The sequence below is a fragment of the Ictidomys tridecemlineatus genome, chromosome 7 (genome assembly GCF_052094955.1).
Source record: "Ictidomys tridecemlineatus isolate mIctTri1 chromosome 7, mIctTri1.hap1, whole genome shotgun sequence".
Classification (NCBI taxonomy): Eukaryota; Metazoa; Chordata; class Mammalia; order Rodentia; family Sciuridae; genus Ictidomys; species Ictidomys tridecemlineatus.
Window position 1 is genome coordinate 130,032,807 of NC_135483.1, and position 18,847 is coordinate 130,051,653.

Here is an 18,847-nt window from a genome sequence, read left to right on the forward strand (position 1 = left end):
GGGGCAATTAGACTATGATGTATGTGTCTGAGGTGGCTCTTGTGGCTCTGAAACCCTTTCTGGAATTAGATGAGGGTGACATGAAGGTTAAGAAAGGAACAATCTTCTGAGAATGACACACTGCATTTCCTACATCTGTCTGATTCGAGACAGGTGTCTTTTTTTTTTTTTTTTTACTGGTTCTTGAGTTTGGTATTACTGCCTTTTTAATGTCATCAATGAATTTATAGTATCCTACAGGATAGTTAGAAATACATTGTACTTCTTGTCCATTGACAGATTCTTTCCCAAGTGATATGAGTACGTTAAAAATAAAAGCAGTCATTAATTATCAAATTTGAAGATAAACATTACTTTTTCCAATCTGGAAAACATAAGCACATATGAATCCAAATGTGGATATTGCAGAAAGAGACACTCAGATAAGGGAGTAGCTTTGCAGCTAAATAAATTAAGAATGTGTCATTTATGAATGAAGTCAGCCAAAATGGAGGAATACTGAAAATAAGCCCTCCTGTACACTAATTGATGTGTTCTTATATATTTTCTGTACTACTGCAGTATTTTTGTCTGAAGTCATTTTTAGGTACCAACTCAAGTTGAGAGAAAAGTATAGTTTTGCCTAAAATATTCAGGTACATTTCCCAGCTGCAAATTTGGATGTGTATGGGCTTTCTTTCACATTTGAATTTTATTAGTAGAGACATAAGACTTGTTCCATTTCTTCTGCTTCTCAACTGCCCAAACCTTAAGCATACCTCACCCTAAAGCCTAAATCCCGCCAGTGCCGGTCCCCCCTTATCTCTACATATTCTTGTGCCTCTCAGCTGCTGTGCATGCAGGAGCCAGGATCACAGCACGTGGCCCCCATAGAATTCTGTTTTCTATGTGAATAAGATCTGTTGGTTTAATTTCCACAACTATATTGTTGGTTCAAGGCCAGGAACCACATCTTATTATTTTGTGGCCCCAGGAATCTGGCCCAGTTGTGAGTACCTAGAAAATGCTGAAAGGGCCAGGTATGGTGGCACATACCTGTAATCCTAGCAACTCAGGAGGGTTAGGCAGGAAGATCACAATTTCAAAGCCAGCCTCAGCAACTTAGTGAGACTGTCTCAGAATAAAGGGTGGGAGTAGGGTGTTGGGGTTGTAGCTAAGTGGTTAAGCACTCCTGGGTTCAATCTCTGATACCAAAAAATAAAAATAAGAGTAAAATTAAAATTTAAAAAAATGCTCAAAGGACCCAGGGTGTGTAAATAGTCCAAGGCTTCTGCACATGTGTAGCAGCTTATTCAGCAGGAGTGAATTGAACACATGTTACACAAGAAGGTCATATTAAGCAATGGGGAGCATTTATTTATATGATCTTCCTATTTTCAAGATGTCTATTATGGGACATTTGAAAAGTTGCAAGAAAAAGGTAATGAAAATGAATTCATTTATCACAGTTTCCTGTCTGAAAATAGTTTCACTGACTAAAAACAAAACATTGTTATCCTCATATCTATTGTAATATGGAAAGTAAAATTATGTGATACTAGAATATATATATGTATGTATGTATGTATATACATACATACATATATATATAATACAACTGATCAAAAGTTATAGACACTCATTCATGTTGAAGTGTAGAAATTTAGGTCAAAGAATGGTACCAAGTGATTTATGAATTATTAGCTTACAGAGAATAGATTTTCCAATTGATATTAGAAAGGTGGACTTTCACTCTCTTCCCATCATGCCTTTCGTTTATACATCGTCTTAGGAAGTGGCTTGATTTTTCTGAATTGTATTTTCTCCTGTGTCCCATGGGGATATTGTGACCTACCTGGGTGGCTGCTTCGTAATTCAACTCTATTTCATACATTAGTCAATGCCCTCTGTGTTCCAGGCACTACGCTGCCAGGAAACAGATAATCTACCAGCCGTGGCCTCTGGGATCTATGCAGTAAAGACAGACAGATGTAAGCAAACACATCTCCTCAGAGAGATGTATAAGAAGACATCTATGTATAAGGGTGAAGGGAGAGACTATTGCTCCGAGGCCTCAAGGAAGTCAAAGAGGACTCTCTGGGAGCAGTAATGATTGAGCTGGTTTTAAAGAGCAATTAAGAGTTTCCTGGCAGCCGAGGAGGGAGGGCATCCCAGGTGGAAGGAATAATGTGCACAAACAGCAGCCACATGGTCTGTTGAGGGAAGGTGATTGGATACACAGGGTTCTGTTGAGGGCAGATGAGATCATGTATTCCAAAAAAGCTTTTGACCTTGTTTTACAAAGGGTTGATTTTTTAAAAAAATGGCACCAGCATTTTTTAAATGCCAGAAAGATAGGCCAAATGTTAATATGCATTAACTTAGCCTTACCCGACTAGTTGTTTCCCAGGGAACCCTATATCCATCAGAAGCATGGCATGATTTAGGGACAGTCGTTCACAGCAATCCCAAGGTGCTACTGTTTGGTCCAGACCTCCCTTTCTCAGGCCATAGTTGAGAACACAAAGAAATTACTGCTTTTGCTAACGTCAGGATCTTGGAGAAGTTGGAGAGATTCTGGGATCGCCTGTTATAGCATATCCAAACTTCTCAGATGTCCCCACCACTCAGACATGCTCCAGGAAACCTCTAATGATGGTGAGGATTGAGAGGGGACAGTTTGCTAATCTCAGATCAGGAAATGAGCACTGCTTTCTCAAGCGTGAGCTATTTTGTGTTGTGTTACAGCAGTTGTTGCTTCCTTCGCCTGCTTGTGGCCCTGACAACAGCACAGAGTGTGGGTTACACACCAAGACAGTTGACATGGAGTATTCATTCTTGTTGTCCAGGTGACAGAGCCCGTCGTTGGGAATGACGATGCCTGCCAGTTTGCTGTCCATTCCAAAGTGCGAATCGGCATCACTCACAAAGACCAGAAGATGGAGGGAGTCATTCCGCCAGCCGATCTTTTCCTAGAGTGATAAAGAAATATTCAGGTTGTGTTGGAGCGAGGCAGGCACCTATTGAATGTGGATCAGTTCTGCTCGGACACATTTGGATTATTAAAAAGAATATATTGTTGGTCTATCTAATTTATCCGCTTTCATCTATTGTGAATTGATAATATAGGAAATACATAAAATTCTGTGGCATTTGCTTTTTCTTGGACAACATTTTCAGATGATTTATGCTTCAGAAAAAAATAGCTCCGTGATGATTAGGATTCAGTTGATCTTGATGTTTACATACTTAATTATTTTTGCTGTCCAACTTTCAATGAGCCAGAAAAATGAGGGGAGGTCATAGATAATTCCAAATCCAAGCTCAAGCAAAGTGAGTCAAAATGCAATAAAAAATGGTGCAAAGTAAGCCTGTTGTATTAAAATGTCATGCAACACTTAGGTGTATATATATATATATCTCTTTCTAATGATGTCATCTAAAGATTATAGAACTAATAATACAAATAGAAGAATTGCTCATCGAAGGTGGGCTCAAGGTCCTGCTGTTGCGGTTGTCCACATGGAGTCTGTATCTTAGCAGAGCTTTCGCCTTTAAAGCGTATCAGGCTAGGAACTAGTTAGGCAAAAAAAACCTCATCCTATCTGTTCCAGCCTATTCCTGCTTATCCTTTTCCTCTTCCTCTAATTCCTTGCCCCTCCCACCTTCTAGAAGCTTCAGGCCTACCCATTTCTGCTATTTCATGAAGGGCTGTTGTCTCAAGACAGACACCCACTCTCATGAATACGTGTCAGTCAATTAGAGAGGAGCAAGGATCCTAGCATGTCCTAGAGACAGAATGGCTTCTAAGGCTTATTCTGTTTTCAAGAACAATAGGTAGCTGATCTTAAGTATAGGTATATACTGATTCAGGACATTTTTACTTTTTTCATTAATGTTCTGCTTTTGATTGTTTTTTTTTTTTTAACCATAGTTAATCCAAAACTAAATTCACCTGACCTAGGTCTTTAAAATACACTAGATTTTTAAAACAAGACTATTGTTCCAACCAAAATTTCCTCAAAGCTACTATCATTTTCTTTGATTATTCAAATATTAGGTGTATAAAACAGTCCCCATTTAAACATGATTGAATTTAAAATTTTACAGAAATTCTGTATCTTCAGCCTCAACTGTAGAAATATGGTGAATACAGGAAAAAAAAGTATATAAATTTTCCAAAGTTGATTTGTTAATAAGAGATGAAATTCATGTTAACGGAATGAAATGTGATCTCCTTGGCACACACAGCATACCTTACACACAGCTGCTTGCATAATTGCATCAAATCCACCTTCGGGTGTGTCGATATTAGCAGAAATTTTCTGATTCTTCACAATTTCATTGAATCTTTCAGCGTCATTTGTCAGTGGCAAAATGTGCTTGAATCCAAATGTAGGTAGGCAGAAGTAGGGTATACTACTGAAAAAGTAAGGTGCAAAAATATTTTTGAAATATGATGCAACACACAGTTAATGGATCTGAGATCCTGACAATAGTTCTTCAAATAAAGATTAGTTTTTCTACCAGGCCTAACTCTATAATCTGGCTGTGAATCTCAGGATTAAGGTCATTGTCATCATCTCTGCCCATCCCTTCCATGTTGACTATATTAGCTAATATTATTAGCCAATGCTTATTTAGAGATATGAGTTTGAGTCATTCACTGACTCAAACTCATATAACAGTGTGTGCAATCACTATTTTCTATTACCTCCCAACTAAAATCCACCATTAAGTTTACCTGATGACAATTTCTTTGTATTCTGATATCTCAAGCTGTCATCGAGTAGGAGTCATCTCATAGCGAGACAAGACAGGAACTTGTCTTCTTCCTCTGCTCCCTTTAATATTCCCAGCTCTGCCTACCAAGGGCTCAGAAATCATAGTAGGTGGTGGGACTGCAAATTGGTGCAACCTCTCTGGAAAGCAGTATGGCGATTCCTCAGAAAACTTGGAATGGAGCCACCATTTGAGCCAGTTATCCAACTCCTTGGTATATATCAAAGGACTTAAAATCAGCATTCTATCGTGACGTGGCCACATTAATGTTTATAGCAGTTTAATTCACAATAACTAAACTATGGAACCAAACTAGGTGCCCTTCAACAGATGAGTGGATAAAGAAAATGTGGTGTATATATACATGATGGAATATTACTTGGCCATAAAGAAAAATGAAATTATGATATTTGCCGGTAAATGGATGGAACTGGATACTATCATGCTAAGTGAAATAAGTCAATCCCCCAAAACCATAGACCAAATGTTCTTTCTGATATGTGGATGCTAACACACAATAAGTGGGGGGATGGTGGTGAAGAACAGAAGTACTTTGGATTAGACAAGGGGGAATAAAGGGAAAGGCAGGGGAATGGGAATAGTAAAGATAGTAGAATGAATCAGACATAACTTTCTTATGTTCACATATAAATATGTGACCAGTGTAACTGCACATCATGTACAACCACAAGAATGGGAAGTTATACTCCATGTATGTGTAATATGTCAAAATACATTCTGCTGTCATGTATAACTAAAAAGAACAAATAAAGTATTTTTTTAAAGATATTATTGAAGGTTGAAAAAAAAAACATAGCAGGGCCTAACTTCTAGAGTCCAACTCTACCATGCTTGAATACATTGTTGGGGACCAGCCTGGGAATAAAACCCCCACTTATATCATGGTAGGATGAAATCTCCTAATAGTAGAACATAAAGAGATGATCATGAGTTCAGCTACATCTTATCCTAAAAGTCAGTTACTAGCTGTGCCCGAAACCTTGAGCAAGTTACTTAACCCTTCTGAACTTTGAGCTTTCCTCTATAAAAACAGGATAATGGTATTGAGCAGAGGTTCCTGGTACAGCAGCATGAGCCTCACATGGAAAATGTTAGAAATGCAAAATCTGGAGCACTAGTTCAGACCTCCTGCCTTAGAAATGCCAGGAATGTGCTCAGCAACACGTTCTGTACCAAGCCTTTCCGACACATGCTAGCTAAAGTTTGACAACCATTGGCACAGAAGCACAGAGACAGAAAGGAGTAGCCTCCAATGAGGGTGTGGTGTGCTGCCTGGGAGCCCTGGTTGATTCCTGTGGAGCACACGCAGGGCCTGGGCTTGAGCTTGCAGGAGCGGCAGGCTTTCTTGTCAGCAGGTGCATCTTTCAGGGTCAGACTCCTGTTACCAAGTTCATCTGCCCACACATCCTCATCATTTGTGAATTTTCACCTACTTACTAAAGTTTATCTTTAGCAAATCAATACATAATTTTCTTCATCATTTGTAGATATACACAGAGAAGAAAAAAAAAATGAGTTTCCTGATGTGCACATTACCTGCTGAGGTCAAACAAGATGATGTCTTGCTTTCTCAGCCATCTCTCACAGTGTAAATAACGTGTGTCTTTTTATGGTCTATTTAGTGCCAGGGCTTTGTGTGTATGTGCATATATTCATTTTATTGATAATTTTTTTTTTGTTTAAAATGGTCCCCAAGTCTGAGAACGAAGGGCTTACTGTCTAGTGTTCCTGAGTTAAGCACAGCTAAAAGGCTGTGATGTGCCTCATGTAGGAAATATGAACTTCGTTCAAGTATTAGTTTTTAGTATTATTGTCTGAGCAGTCAATAGTAATGAATCAACACTATCTATTAAGCAAGATGTTTTTAAATATAAACCCACACAAAACAAGGTTATATATTGGTCAGTTGATTAAACTTATAACTAGAGGCTCACAGGATCCTAACCTGTTTTTCCCTTTGGAACAATGTTCAGTATTAGATAACTCAGTGCCTGAGGCAAGTTTACAGAATGACTACCGTAAGTGATGAGAATCGAATGGGCATTCAAATCAGAATGGCTGTGGATTCTTTTATACTGAGGAGTAAAGCTCTCATGGGGACCACCAAGTTGGTGTCCATGAGGGAAGTGATTTTCTTCCTGTCAGTAGACTTTCAAGGAAAGAGGTCAGAATCCATTGTTTCCTGACCTTTCAGAACACTGAATGGCACAGCCTGAGCTGTCCTAAGATGGCCATCTCAAGAAGAGATGCTCTTGACTGCATCTGGTCCCTCCCTCATCTGTGGTCAACCTCCTCACCTAACAAATGTTTCATAAGTCCTTTTAGTCAATGGGGCTGAAAACTCTGGAAGTGACTTGGCTGAGGTTCTTGGATGCCTATGTCTTCTGTGACCCTTCTTTTTCTGTCTTCCCCCAACCCACCAGGACCATCTATTATTTCAGCGCTACCAACACAGCTGGTCTGGTGGTTCAGGAGCCAGTCTGCTGTTTCCAGGCCACTTTTTATATTTCTTTCTGATTCATTACATTTTACCTTAACTCCCAGAAGTTAATCTTATTCCCTTTTTAAAAAATATCATGTATCAGGTTTCTCTGAAATTCTGAAGTCTTGCCCACTGATAGTATCTACCTAGAAGGGTTGTTGTGAGGCCTAAAGAAACAAAATATGCAGAGAACACTGCACAATGAGCTTTTTGGGGTTGGGGCTTCACAAACATTAGTGTTTTTTCTTACCCGAATCACATAGAGATTAGCACAGACCTCAGGACAATAATGAATGGATTTGGCTAATGATATCTCTAGAATAGTGTTTTTTCCTGATTAAAAATAAATGCATTTTTTGTTCATGAGGTTTTATATGAAAGTGTGAAGAAGAAATTTTAAAAAGTTGCAATGCCTATGAGATATATCAGAGTTCAATCATTCCTCTTGCTGAGAATTTATTTTGAAATCTTTTGTTAATTAGATAATATGGTGATCCCTTTTCATATATTTTTGCAAACTAGTCTGTATCTTTGCTTAGAATAAATTTTTTGATAGGGAATTGCTGGGTTATCTTTTGGCCCTTATTTGCAAACTCTTTTCAGATAAGTTTGTATCAGCAGTCATTTCTGATAATTGTATATGAGGCTGTACCGTTCAACAAAACAAAATAGCTGATTAGCTAAAGTGAAATCTGAATTTTATTTTTAACTTTCATTTTATTCGTAATGAGACTGATCCACTTGTCTATATTTATTGACATTTTGTATTTATTCTTTTACCAATTTGCTGGTTTATACCCTTTGTTTATTTTCTTATTGGTATATTTTTTATTTTCCAATTTAATTTGAAGAACTCTCTGAAAAATATTAACCTTTTGTCTTTGATGTTTTTGATAATACCTTAAAACTTTTTATTAAAGTCAAATTTTTCCCCACCCACCCTCAAATATGAGATGTATTTTAAAGTGTGATATGAGGAAGAGCTCTAAATTTTTTTCCAATTGGTTAGTGATGATAATTTAGCATGTGTCGGTCGTAATTACTCCCGTAATGATTAGAGTAGCTCTGAGGTGATAGAAAATTCATTAAAATTAGAATAAAAGACCGAACAGTTCTATCCTGGGGCAAGTTAATTAACATTGCTGGGCCTCAGTGCCCTTATCCATAAAATGGGTATGATAACATCTACTTCATGAAGTTGCTATGACGTTTATTTCAGATAAAAAGTATTTGTCATTCCATTGTTCCTGGGACCTAACTATTCTTGAAAATTTTTTGTTTAATCTTTCACTTGGGGCTGTTGATTCACCCTGTACCAAAAGATGTTGGAGCATCTCCTAGAACCAAAGAACTGGCAGTCCTACCTTCCTGCGAGAAATTTGCATCTTTGTTGGTTAAAATTATGTCCCAAGCAGATAATTCTAACTATCAGAAGTCCATGCTTTTGAAAAGTGAATGAAATCTTAATGTAACTCACTGAGCAGATTCATGTGATGGAAGAACATGTGGCAAAAGCAAAGCAGAGCATTAGAAGGGGGTTGCCCTTGAAATTGGAACTGAAACCCTTATTTGGACTAGAATAACTCTAATGAATGCTTACATTTAGATGTTGCTTTCTGAGTATAGCAAGTATAGAGAGTAGGAATCTCTTACCAATGGAGGATTTTGAGTTCCTAGACAACAACGAATTTACATTTAAAATGTAGGATAATTGAGAAACACAATATAAAGAAGTACTACTTACATATTTTGATAAATTTAAAATAAATATTGATAAAATATATCAAAGTGCATAAGTGCATTCTACTGTCATGTATAACTAATTAAAACTAATTTAAAAATTAAATAAGTAAATATTTTTTAAAAGACTATAATGATATAAACTAAAAGATTAACATCATCTTTTTCTTAAGGTTAGAACTTATTTTGATTTTCTTCTTTTTGTGTCACATGAACTTATTAACTTTGCAATAAGAAACTGTACATTCTATACTCAAATATGCTTTTGTGTATATATATATATATATATATATATATATATATGAAATCCATTTAAGCATTCCATGGCTCTGTCTCCTCTTTTGTAAAACTACAATGAATTATTCACCATTGAAGCCAAATTTGAGATTAAAAAATCATAACATAGTGTATGCGGATTGATGTTAAGAAGAAATTCTTCAAAATGTTTGATGGAGGGAAAAATTTAATTTTTGTGCTACTAAGTATTTTAAAATATACATTATGACTCACTTATAAATATGAAATGAAGAAAACTTTTCTTTTATTCTGTATCTTAGACAACAGCAAAGAGAACTCTTTCAAAACTGTAAGCTGCTTTAGCCTTCTTACAGGGTAAAATGAATTTTTAGTGCTTCAGCCTTCTTACAATAAAATGAATTTTTAGTGACTCTCCTTCCAATAAAAATAAAAAATACTCCAAAAGCCATTAGAAATTAGATTTAAAAGGTAGCATTTTGTCGAGTGTGATGATGCACACCTGTAATCCCAGCGGCTGGGGAGGTTGAGGCAGGAGAATCGCGAGTTCAAAGCCAGCCTCAGCAAAAGTGAAGTGCTAAGCAACTCAGTGAGACCCTATCTCTAAATAAAATACAAAATAGGGCTGGAGATGTGGTTCAAAGGTCGAGTGTCTGTGAGTTCAATCCCTAGTAGCATTTTTTTTCTTTCTTTACAGTGTTGGGGATTGAACCCCAGGCTTCACACATGCTTGACAAGTGCTCTACCACTGAGCTACATCGCCAGTCCTAAAAGGGTTTGTGAAAAATGGTGCATAGATTCTGGGGTTCCTGAGACATTCCAGAGGGCTTTTAGGGTCACACTGTTTTCACAGTGTGCAAATATGTCATTTGCCTTTTTTATTGTACTGACAGGAGCTCTGATGATGGGAAAGCGTAGTCAACTGCTGGTGCCTCAACCCATGTCCAAACAGTGGCATCAACTTTACTAGTAGTTCTAATATATATATATATATATATATATATATATATATATATATATATATATATATATATATTTACCAGCAAGCACTCATGATAATAATAAAAGCTATACTGTTTCACTTGACTGTCCTTGCAAAATCACAAGAATCTATAAAAATCAGACTAGAATAAATGGGAAAATTTATTAAGGTTACATAAGTTAATGTGAAAAATCAATTGTATTTCTATAAATCACCAGCACACAATTGAAAAAGGAACTTAAAGAAATACTCCTGGGGACTGGGTACCATGGTGCATGCCTAAAATCCAAGCTACTTGGGAGGTTGAGGCAGGAGGATTTCAAGTTCAAGGCTGACCTCCACAGTTTAGCAAGAATCTGTCTCAAAGTAAAATTTTAAAAAAGGGCTGAGTATGTAGCTCAGTCGTAGAGTTCCCCTGGGTTCAATCTTTACCATTGCAAAAAACAAACAAATAAAACCCTAGGAATAGATAAAGCAACAACAATAAAAAAATCTCTACCCTGAAATTAACAAAGTAAAGATATGTCATATGAAGTGACTGGTAGATTCAATATGTTTACCATGTCCAACCTCTTCAAATTGATCTATGGTTTGAATACATTTTCAGTCAAAATCTCAGCATATTTTTTGAAGAATTGATTCTAAAATTTATATGGAAATGAAAAGGATCTAGGATAGCCAAAAATAAGAGATTGAAGTTGGAGGACTTACAATCCAGATTTTAAAGACTTCATAAGGCAAGAGAGCGAGGCGTTAATGTTACATGGGTATAATCAATGGAGCAATGAAAGAGAATATGTCTGGAATTAGATGCACACATATATAGTCAACTGCTTTTAAACAAAGACAACAAGAATAATTTGATGTGGAATGGCAAATTTTGGATCAACTGGATATCAGTTTGGAAACAAAAGATGAACTTAGAACTTTTATTCTCATTCCCAATGCAAAAACTCATTTGTAATCATAAATTTCCTAAATGTAAGTACTTTAACCATAAATCTAGGGAAAAGAGAAAAGAAGTCCTTGCAACCTTAGATTAGGCAAAAATCTCTTGAGACAAAATATATACCAATCACAAAATTAAAAGTTGATAAATTGGACTTCATCAAAATTAAATACTTTTGTTTGACTAAAACCATTGTTGGACAAGTAAATACACAAGCCACAACTGGGAGAAAATATTTGCAAAGCATATGTTTGACAAAGAACCTGCATCCAGAATATATAAAGAATGCTTCCAACACAATTTTAAGAAGACAATCTAATTTTTAAAAACGGGCAAACGATATGAAGAGATGCTTCACACAATACAAAATGAGACTGCAAAATGAAAAGGTATTCAACATCATTTGTCACAAAGGAAACTCCAATTAAAGCTACAGTGAGATACCACCACATGCCTATTAAAATGGCTAAAATTAAAACGACTAATTATTTTCCTGAGACTAAAACATTTAGTGAATGTAAAAGTGAGCATTTGTGCTAACACTAAGTGTTAGCATGGATGTGGATTATCTGGGGCCCTCTCACGTTGCTTATGGAAATGAAAAGGAATATATCTACTTCAGAAAGCTCTTTGGTAGTTTCTTTAAAAATTAAGAGTACATTTAAACAATTCAGCAATTCCAGTCTAGGTATCCATCTAAGAGAAATAAAAACAGACATCCATGCACAGATGTATATGCAAATGATCATAGCAGCATTTTTCATGACAGCCAAGAAATAACACAACTCAAATGTCCATCAATGGAAGAAGGAATAAATAAAATGTAGCAAATCCATTAATGGACTACCCATTAAAACAAAATGGAACAAATTTCCAGTATACACAAGATCATTATTAAATCTCAAAGCATTACACTGAGCAAAAGAAGCAAGATACAAAGGTGTATACTATTTTATTTTAGCTGTATGAAATCCAAGAATAGGCAAAACCAATCTAAATTATAGAAATCACAACGTGAGCACCTCTGAGGAAGTAGAAATGACTGTAAGGAGGCATGAGGAGACTTTCTGAGGTGATGAATATACCTATATCATGTTTTGGGTGTTGATTATACTGGTATATTCAATTATTAAGAGTCTTCAAACAGTATTTTTGATGTGCGTATTTCAAGTGCATGTCAATTATACTTTAAGAGGGTCAGAGTGCCCTTAACTAATCTGCCCCACTTTTCTTCCTTTCTTTCTGCCTGGAGTGAAGAAATTATGCTTAATACCCTAGCCTCTTCGACCATGAAGACAAAACCCAAGTGCTAAAGATGGTGGAGCAAAAAAGCACAGAAGTTGTGGATTTCTGGTGTTTGTGGTGCAAGCCCTGACTTCACTTTGTGTAAAAGAGAGAAAAAACTCTCTCCTTTTAAAGCCACAGTTTCTGATACTCTTAACCAAACACAATTCCTAAGAGTTATAATCAGAGGTAAATTACTTTCACAGTTAAATAATTTTTACCTATGTTAGATTATAGTTGAGAAGTGCACTGATGTGTTTTTAAATACGAGAAGCTGTTTGTCTTTTATAGGGATTGTGGTGTATAAGAATATTAAAAATTAACATTTTAAAAATGATTTCATATATACTAAATGCATAGTAGTAAAGGGCTTGGTTTTGGATCAAACCAGATCTTGGTATACTTATTAGTCATGTGCCCTTGGGCAAATTATTAACCACGCAGAGCCTCTGTTACTTCCTCTGAATATAGGGCTAATGAAACCTGCCTTAACCTGCTGTCATTATCGAGATTGAATAAGGTCATGTATGTAAAGCCTTCAGTGCAGGGTCTGGCCCAGAGCAGATGGTGGCTCTTTCTCAATAGAAGGGTATAATTTGATTTTGAACATGTCATTGGCTGCACAGGTAAGCCATCACAAAGCTATTTGTCCTTGGCCATCCTGCATAAGACATGGTTTTAATAGCTGATTATAACATTTTATAATGGAGTCACTGACTCATTTCCTGTGAATTTAGTAGCAGTGATGGCTGCAAAGGCCTTCTCCAAACAATGAGAGAAACCCACATTTCCCAAAGTACGTCAGAAGAAGCCGCAAAAATTATTATTTTGACAGAAGTCATTGCAGTAGAAAAAGACTCAAAATGAATAGAGGTTACTGTCAGACAGCTTCAGTGGTGGTCATTGGGGATTGAAGGTCTCCCAAGGGCAGGGAGGGGGATAAAATCCAATGGAATGTACAGCCCCCTTTGTCCACAGAAGACAAAACCTCCCTGGCCACGCCTCCCGGCCACGCCCCCATCGCTGGAGGCAGATGCTTTGCAGAGGCTGGAAGGCTAGAACCGTGCATTTAAGATTCTCGGAGGCTGCAAGCAACTTGGGCATCTGAGAGAACTGTGAGATCAGACAGCCAGATAGAAATGCCAGGGAGTTAGCAAGTTCCTGGCAAGTGCGGCTCAGGGAGGGCAGCGGGGTATCGCTGTGGAAATCAGTGCACAGAGATGCCAGAGAATCACTTACCTGCAAGGGTTGGCAATTTCCTCTGGCGTTGTTTTCATAAAAGGGGAGACGGGTTTTTCCACAAAAGAGCCGAAGCCCAGTCTAAAGTTGCTGGTTAATTTAGACATCTCCTTGGAAAGCAGGGAGCCCAGCTCTTTGATTGTGTTGAGGTCATCGTCCATGGAGGCGGAGAGATCCATGAGGTAATACAGGTCCACAGGGTAATCCTCGGTCTGGCGGACATGCACTTGCAATGTCTGTTCACCACCTGCAGAGCCCCACAGGGAAAGCAAATTCATAAAACACAGGAAGGTTTATTTGCAACTGGCCAATCTCCCCGCCAGCTAGCTATTTCTTTCCATTAAGAACTTACTGAAGATACACACCATGTGATGTACTAAGTGGTAGAGTTTATAAATGAGTAAGCCCACAAACATCTTTCAGCACTGAGTTTATAAGTACTGAAGAAATATAAGTTAGGATATTTTATATCTCCTGGGAAGAATTAGCATCCACTTAGATGAAAGATAAGCTGAACTTTTTTGTGTGTGGTTTTAGAACAGGTGAACAAAATAAAGGGGAGTTTCAATCTACATTTCAACTCTTGAAGAAATGTGAGGCAAATCTAAGCAACATTTGAGTAATTCAAATGGTTACTATTAGAAAAGACTTCTTCAGTAACACATTTGGAGTAGAAGTGGCCAATGTGAACAAAGAAAAATGTGAGCCCCGAAACTTCATATTTCCTTAAAAATGGGAAATTGGAGGCAGAATAATCAATGATCTGTGACATGTAGCATCCATATTAAAGCAATAGCAATATTACACACATAGCATTATGTTTATTTACATGAACAAACACTTCTGTGTTTTTCTTTCTTCGGAAAGACCCTTCCCCTTCTGTTAAAAAATCATAACTTACCTGGTCTCAATTTAAGAATCAAGTTTTGAGGTGCAATCTGAACAATGTCAGAACTATTTTTCTGTCTGCCTACACTGAGAGGCTTATTTTTAAGGATTTCTATTTGGGAGACAGGGTTTTCGATGAAGGTTAATTGACATCCTTTGGCTAAAAGATTTGCTGGGGTATCACATCTTTCACCAACTCCAGATGGATGGGTAAAATTCTAAAAAAGAAAAAAGTAGAGAAAAAAAGAAGACAAATCTGCATTTCTTTATAAGATGGCAGTAATTAAAATTTTTTACATACTTTCCTAGTTAAGCATCTTGCCATCTTAAATACATCATATCCCTGTATGACTGACATTGATTGTAGGTCTAAAGCTAAGTTATAGTTGAATAGCCAGAGTGTTCTGCCAGCAAAGTTATGAGTAAAGCTGGAGTCTTCTTTTAATTATGTTCATTTGAATTCATTAGCAGTTTTTTTTAAAAAAAGCTCATTTATTTAAATATTCTCCTTTGCCATGACCAGATTCTTGAAATAGTTGAGTTCATCGAGTTGACATTTTTCAGTCTATTATTTTTTTTGGAATGACCTGTTGGTTCTTGGAATCCTAGGCCTGTCTAAGCTTTACCGTGCATCTATTACCAAATCCAGTAGCAAAGAGAGATTTTTCTATGTATTTCTAAAGGACAAGGATTATGACATCCCACTGTCTGATACTTTACTAGTTTTAATCATTGGTGTGTTGCCCTGATTAGCATTATTTCACTAAAACTGACCTCTCAGGGACCTTAAACTCAGTATCTTAAAGTGTTCTAGTTCAAGGTCTTTCCTCCAAGATTTGGAAGTAAGGAAGGGAATTAGAACATGGTTTAAAAGTCTGCTTTTCTGTACAGGACTCTGGAGTTTCCCAGGCCCCATTAAGTTCACATGAGCACTGAGGTATAGTATTTCCCAGCAGATATGTGGCCATTCCATTTTTGCAGCATCAAGAGCAGAAAAAATGGAGCCCAAAGATACCTGTCTTACCTGATGGCAAGGCTACTCTACAGTGGGCACTAGGAAAAGTTGAACCAATGCCCATATTTTTCCTGGCCCCTTAGAATTCAAAGCCACTCTTGATGTTTTCACCAAGTAGAAAAGTTACCTTTCTTCTGAAATTAAATTTTGAGAATATAATTTGTTATCTACCAGTCAGGCCTTTGTGTATTTGAGGCTCTGGCAAACTCTAACTTCTCATATTGTAAGGAAGGCAAACAGTGGCTGATGGAGGTGCCTTCGCAATACAATGCAGTTGCTATCAGCTCTAGTCACAGCCTTTGCCAGAAGGTCAGGGGTGGTGTTAACCACACAGCATATTTTCTGTTCTTCCTACCTATGCAGAAGTCTACTTTACGTTTTGTTCCAATTACCTCAATTGATAAACTGATAACTACTTTTACTACTGGAGTGACTGCTTAATCTTGCCATAAAATTTGACAATCATTTAGCTACCAAGGGTCATCCACAAGTAAGGCTATGAGAAACTCTCTCAAATGCTAAAAAGTTCATTTAAACAAAAATTCTAGAATGATTTGCCATTTTCTGTCTCTGAAATGAAATTAATGCTGTCTTCTTTAGAAAGCCAATGTCCAAAAAATTATGCCTACCCCCCACATTTACATTCTCAATCCTGCATTTGATACGTCAGTTCAAAAGAGCACAATTCCCCTGAATGCTGTTTTTGTGGCCCCTATCAGTCAAGGGAGGACTAGGGCAGTGTGCCAGCTTTGTGGTCTTTTTATTATTATTATTATTGATTTATTTTTATTTTTTAAATATATTATATAGGAATGCATTACAATTCTTATTACACATATAGAGCACAATTTTCATATCTCTGTTCGTACTTTATAAATTTTATATAAAGTACTTTATACTTTATAAAGTATGTTCACACCAATTCATGTCTTCATACATGTATTTGGATAATAATGTCCATCACATTCCACCATCATTGCTAATCCTCTGCCCCCTCCCTTTCCCTCCCATGCCTCTGCCCTATCTAGAGCATGGGGAGAATAGATGTTTAGATTATCTTTATGAGATCCAGTGGGGAAAGGCTTGTTTTAAAATTCAGAGTTAGTGCATCTCTTTCTTATCTGGACACCTCTGCAGATCACTCTATGATGTCACAGCACCCGCAGTGACTTAGAATGGCTTGCTATATGCCCCCAGGCATCTTCACACTACATAGTTTTCAGTTTCAGATAAGGAATATCTGTTTGGGGCTTTGTCATTGGTATGATACAAAGTGACTGAACTCATGAAAATAAAAGTTTTAAAAGAACTGAATAAGGTCTGAGTAGTAAGGTTTTCCCGAATACTGCAATGCTCCTTGTAGAAACTAGCAGTGGCTCACATTGGATCCTGGTTCCCGGATGGAATACAGCTTTAGTACTGATATCAAATGTATGTTTAACTTCAGAAAACATCTCCATGACTACTGATTGTCCAGAAAGGCTTGACATTTTACATTTAACCCATGAGAAAATACCTTAAAATAAGAAAAGGAACCAGGTTAAATAAAGGACTCTGAGTTAACTATTTTATTTAGAATAATTTGACATGCATTCCTTCCATGAATTGTGTTTGAAAGCAATCATGTGAATGCCACTTTGATCCACTAATACTTTTATTATCCTTTCTTGATTTGTTTCACTCATATAACCCCACAGAAAGAAAGACATTATCTGAGCTATCATCGAGGAAATCAACATAAGTGTAACTGCACAGAGCTTTTAAATACATGTTGAGTCATTTGTTTTACCTCCTGGGAACACCAGGCACACTGAGGTCCAATGAGTAAGCAGTCTCCACAGGTTTCTGCACCTCCCAAGGCACAGCCACCTACATTTAAATTCAGCAAGATGCAAGGAATTAAGTACACTTTCATTCATTCCATTTACGAGACTTATGCCTCTTAAATTACTTGAACAAAACAATATCAAAATGTATTTTTGTCTTCAAAAATCAATTCTGAAAATGCTAGCAACTCACATAAAAATTTACACTTCACATCTATCACGTTGAAAATACATGTACCTTATAAGCCAAAAATTATCATCCTCTTCCTTTTTTAAAAATAGCTAACTGTTGACAAATACAGAATCATCCTGTTTTTTATTCTTATTAAATACCTGTCACTTTAATTTTAAAATTATTTGTAACCATTTAAAATGTTTCTCTTATAAATGTGGTATTTCTGTTTGTGAAATAAAATCCTTTTTCTCTCCCAAGATTATTACTCTCAAGAGGAAGAACTTATTGTATAATAAAACAGAAGTTTCCAAAACGACTGTCACAAAGGCATTAAGAAGTCCTACTGTGCAGTAATGTTGTTTAATTCTCCTCATTAAAATGCCTGTGTAACCTTTGTATTTATTTACCTTAAGCCTAGAACATTCACGGTGGGACCAGCCCTATGTTTGCCTGTAATTTGTTAAAGTATTCACTCGGTGGCAAAAGAGCCATCAAACAGGTCAAATAAAAAATGACTTCAGCTCTAGTTTCTGAACCAAATGACAGGTTTGTCAAGCATATCATGAAAGCAACATATCTGAGAACTTAGGTCTTACCTTGTGCACGATCATTCCTTCCTAGAAATAGAAAGAACAGGCAGAGCAGCTCAATCCCCATTCGTTTCAGTTCTCGCTGTGTAGATTTAAAAAATGAATTACCTTCAAGGTTACAAGACCAAAGCTGAAGATCGTTAAAGGCTTTCTTTCTTGAAGTGTAAAATATTAAATACTACTTACACTGCTTTGAAATGAAACTTGAGATGTAAATTAAAAAGCTTTCATTACGACTGAAATGAAAACAGAGGCTACCTGGACAGGTAAAGAAGAAAAGCTGTGTTTAAAAGCAACTTCAACATGATTTACTTCCTTGTTCTCCTTATAAGGAAGGCAGGTGTACAATCACCAAGAAGGTGGGGAAATTCATTCAGGAGAAATTTTTGTGTAAGTTCTATTAGTCTCTCTGCATCCTAGAGAAAGTTGATACCTTTAGTGAAATGTTGATTGATAAAATGTCAAAAGAACAACTGAAATAGGATTGCTTCTACAATGATTTTAATTTAATGAAATAAGCAAAGATGTGAAATAAAACATAAGCATTTAAGTTACAGGTAAGGAGGGTAAAAAAGAAAAACAAGCTAAATGAAAATACCTCAGATTTCTGTATTCCATGTTAAATCCTCTGCAGAGAATT

At 36.7% G+C, this 18,847-nt stretch overlaps 1 protein-coding gene across 4 annotated transcripts in view; it reads right to left on the minus strand.

The window, feature by feature from the left end:
• The window catches only part of Itgb6 (integrin subunit beta 6), a 74,504-nt gene extending 55,973 nt beyond the window's left edge, over positions 1–18,531 (minus strand). For 2 of the 4 annotated variants that reach the window (XR_005737970.2, XM_021730299.3), the window contains exons 1-7: positions 18,394–18,531; positions 18,214–18,289; positions 17,406–17,485; positions 14,615–14,819; positions 13,714–13,960; positions 4,236–4,401; positions 2,790–2,951 (exon numbers count right to left, since the gene is read on the minus strand). Coding sequence is in view for 3 of the 4 variants with exons in the window: in XM_021730299.3 (XP_021585974.1) it covers positions 2,790–2,951; positions 4,236–4,401; positions 13,714–13,960; positions 14,615–14,819; positions 17,406–17,485; positions 18,214–18,274 (921 nt within the window). In the remaining variant the exon portion in view is untranslated. The other 2 variants (XM_078017466.1, XM_040294364.2) reach the window with 2 other exon arrangements.
• Between the last annotated feature and the right edge of the window lie 316 nt (positions 18,532–18,847).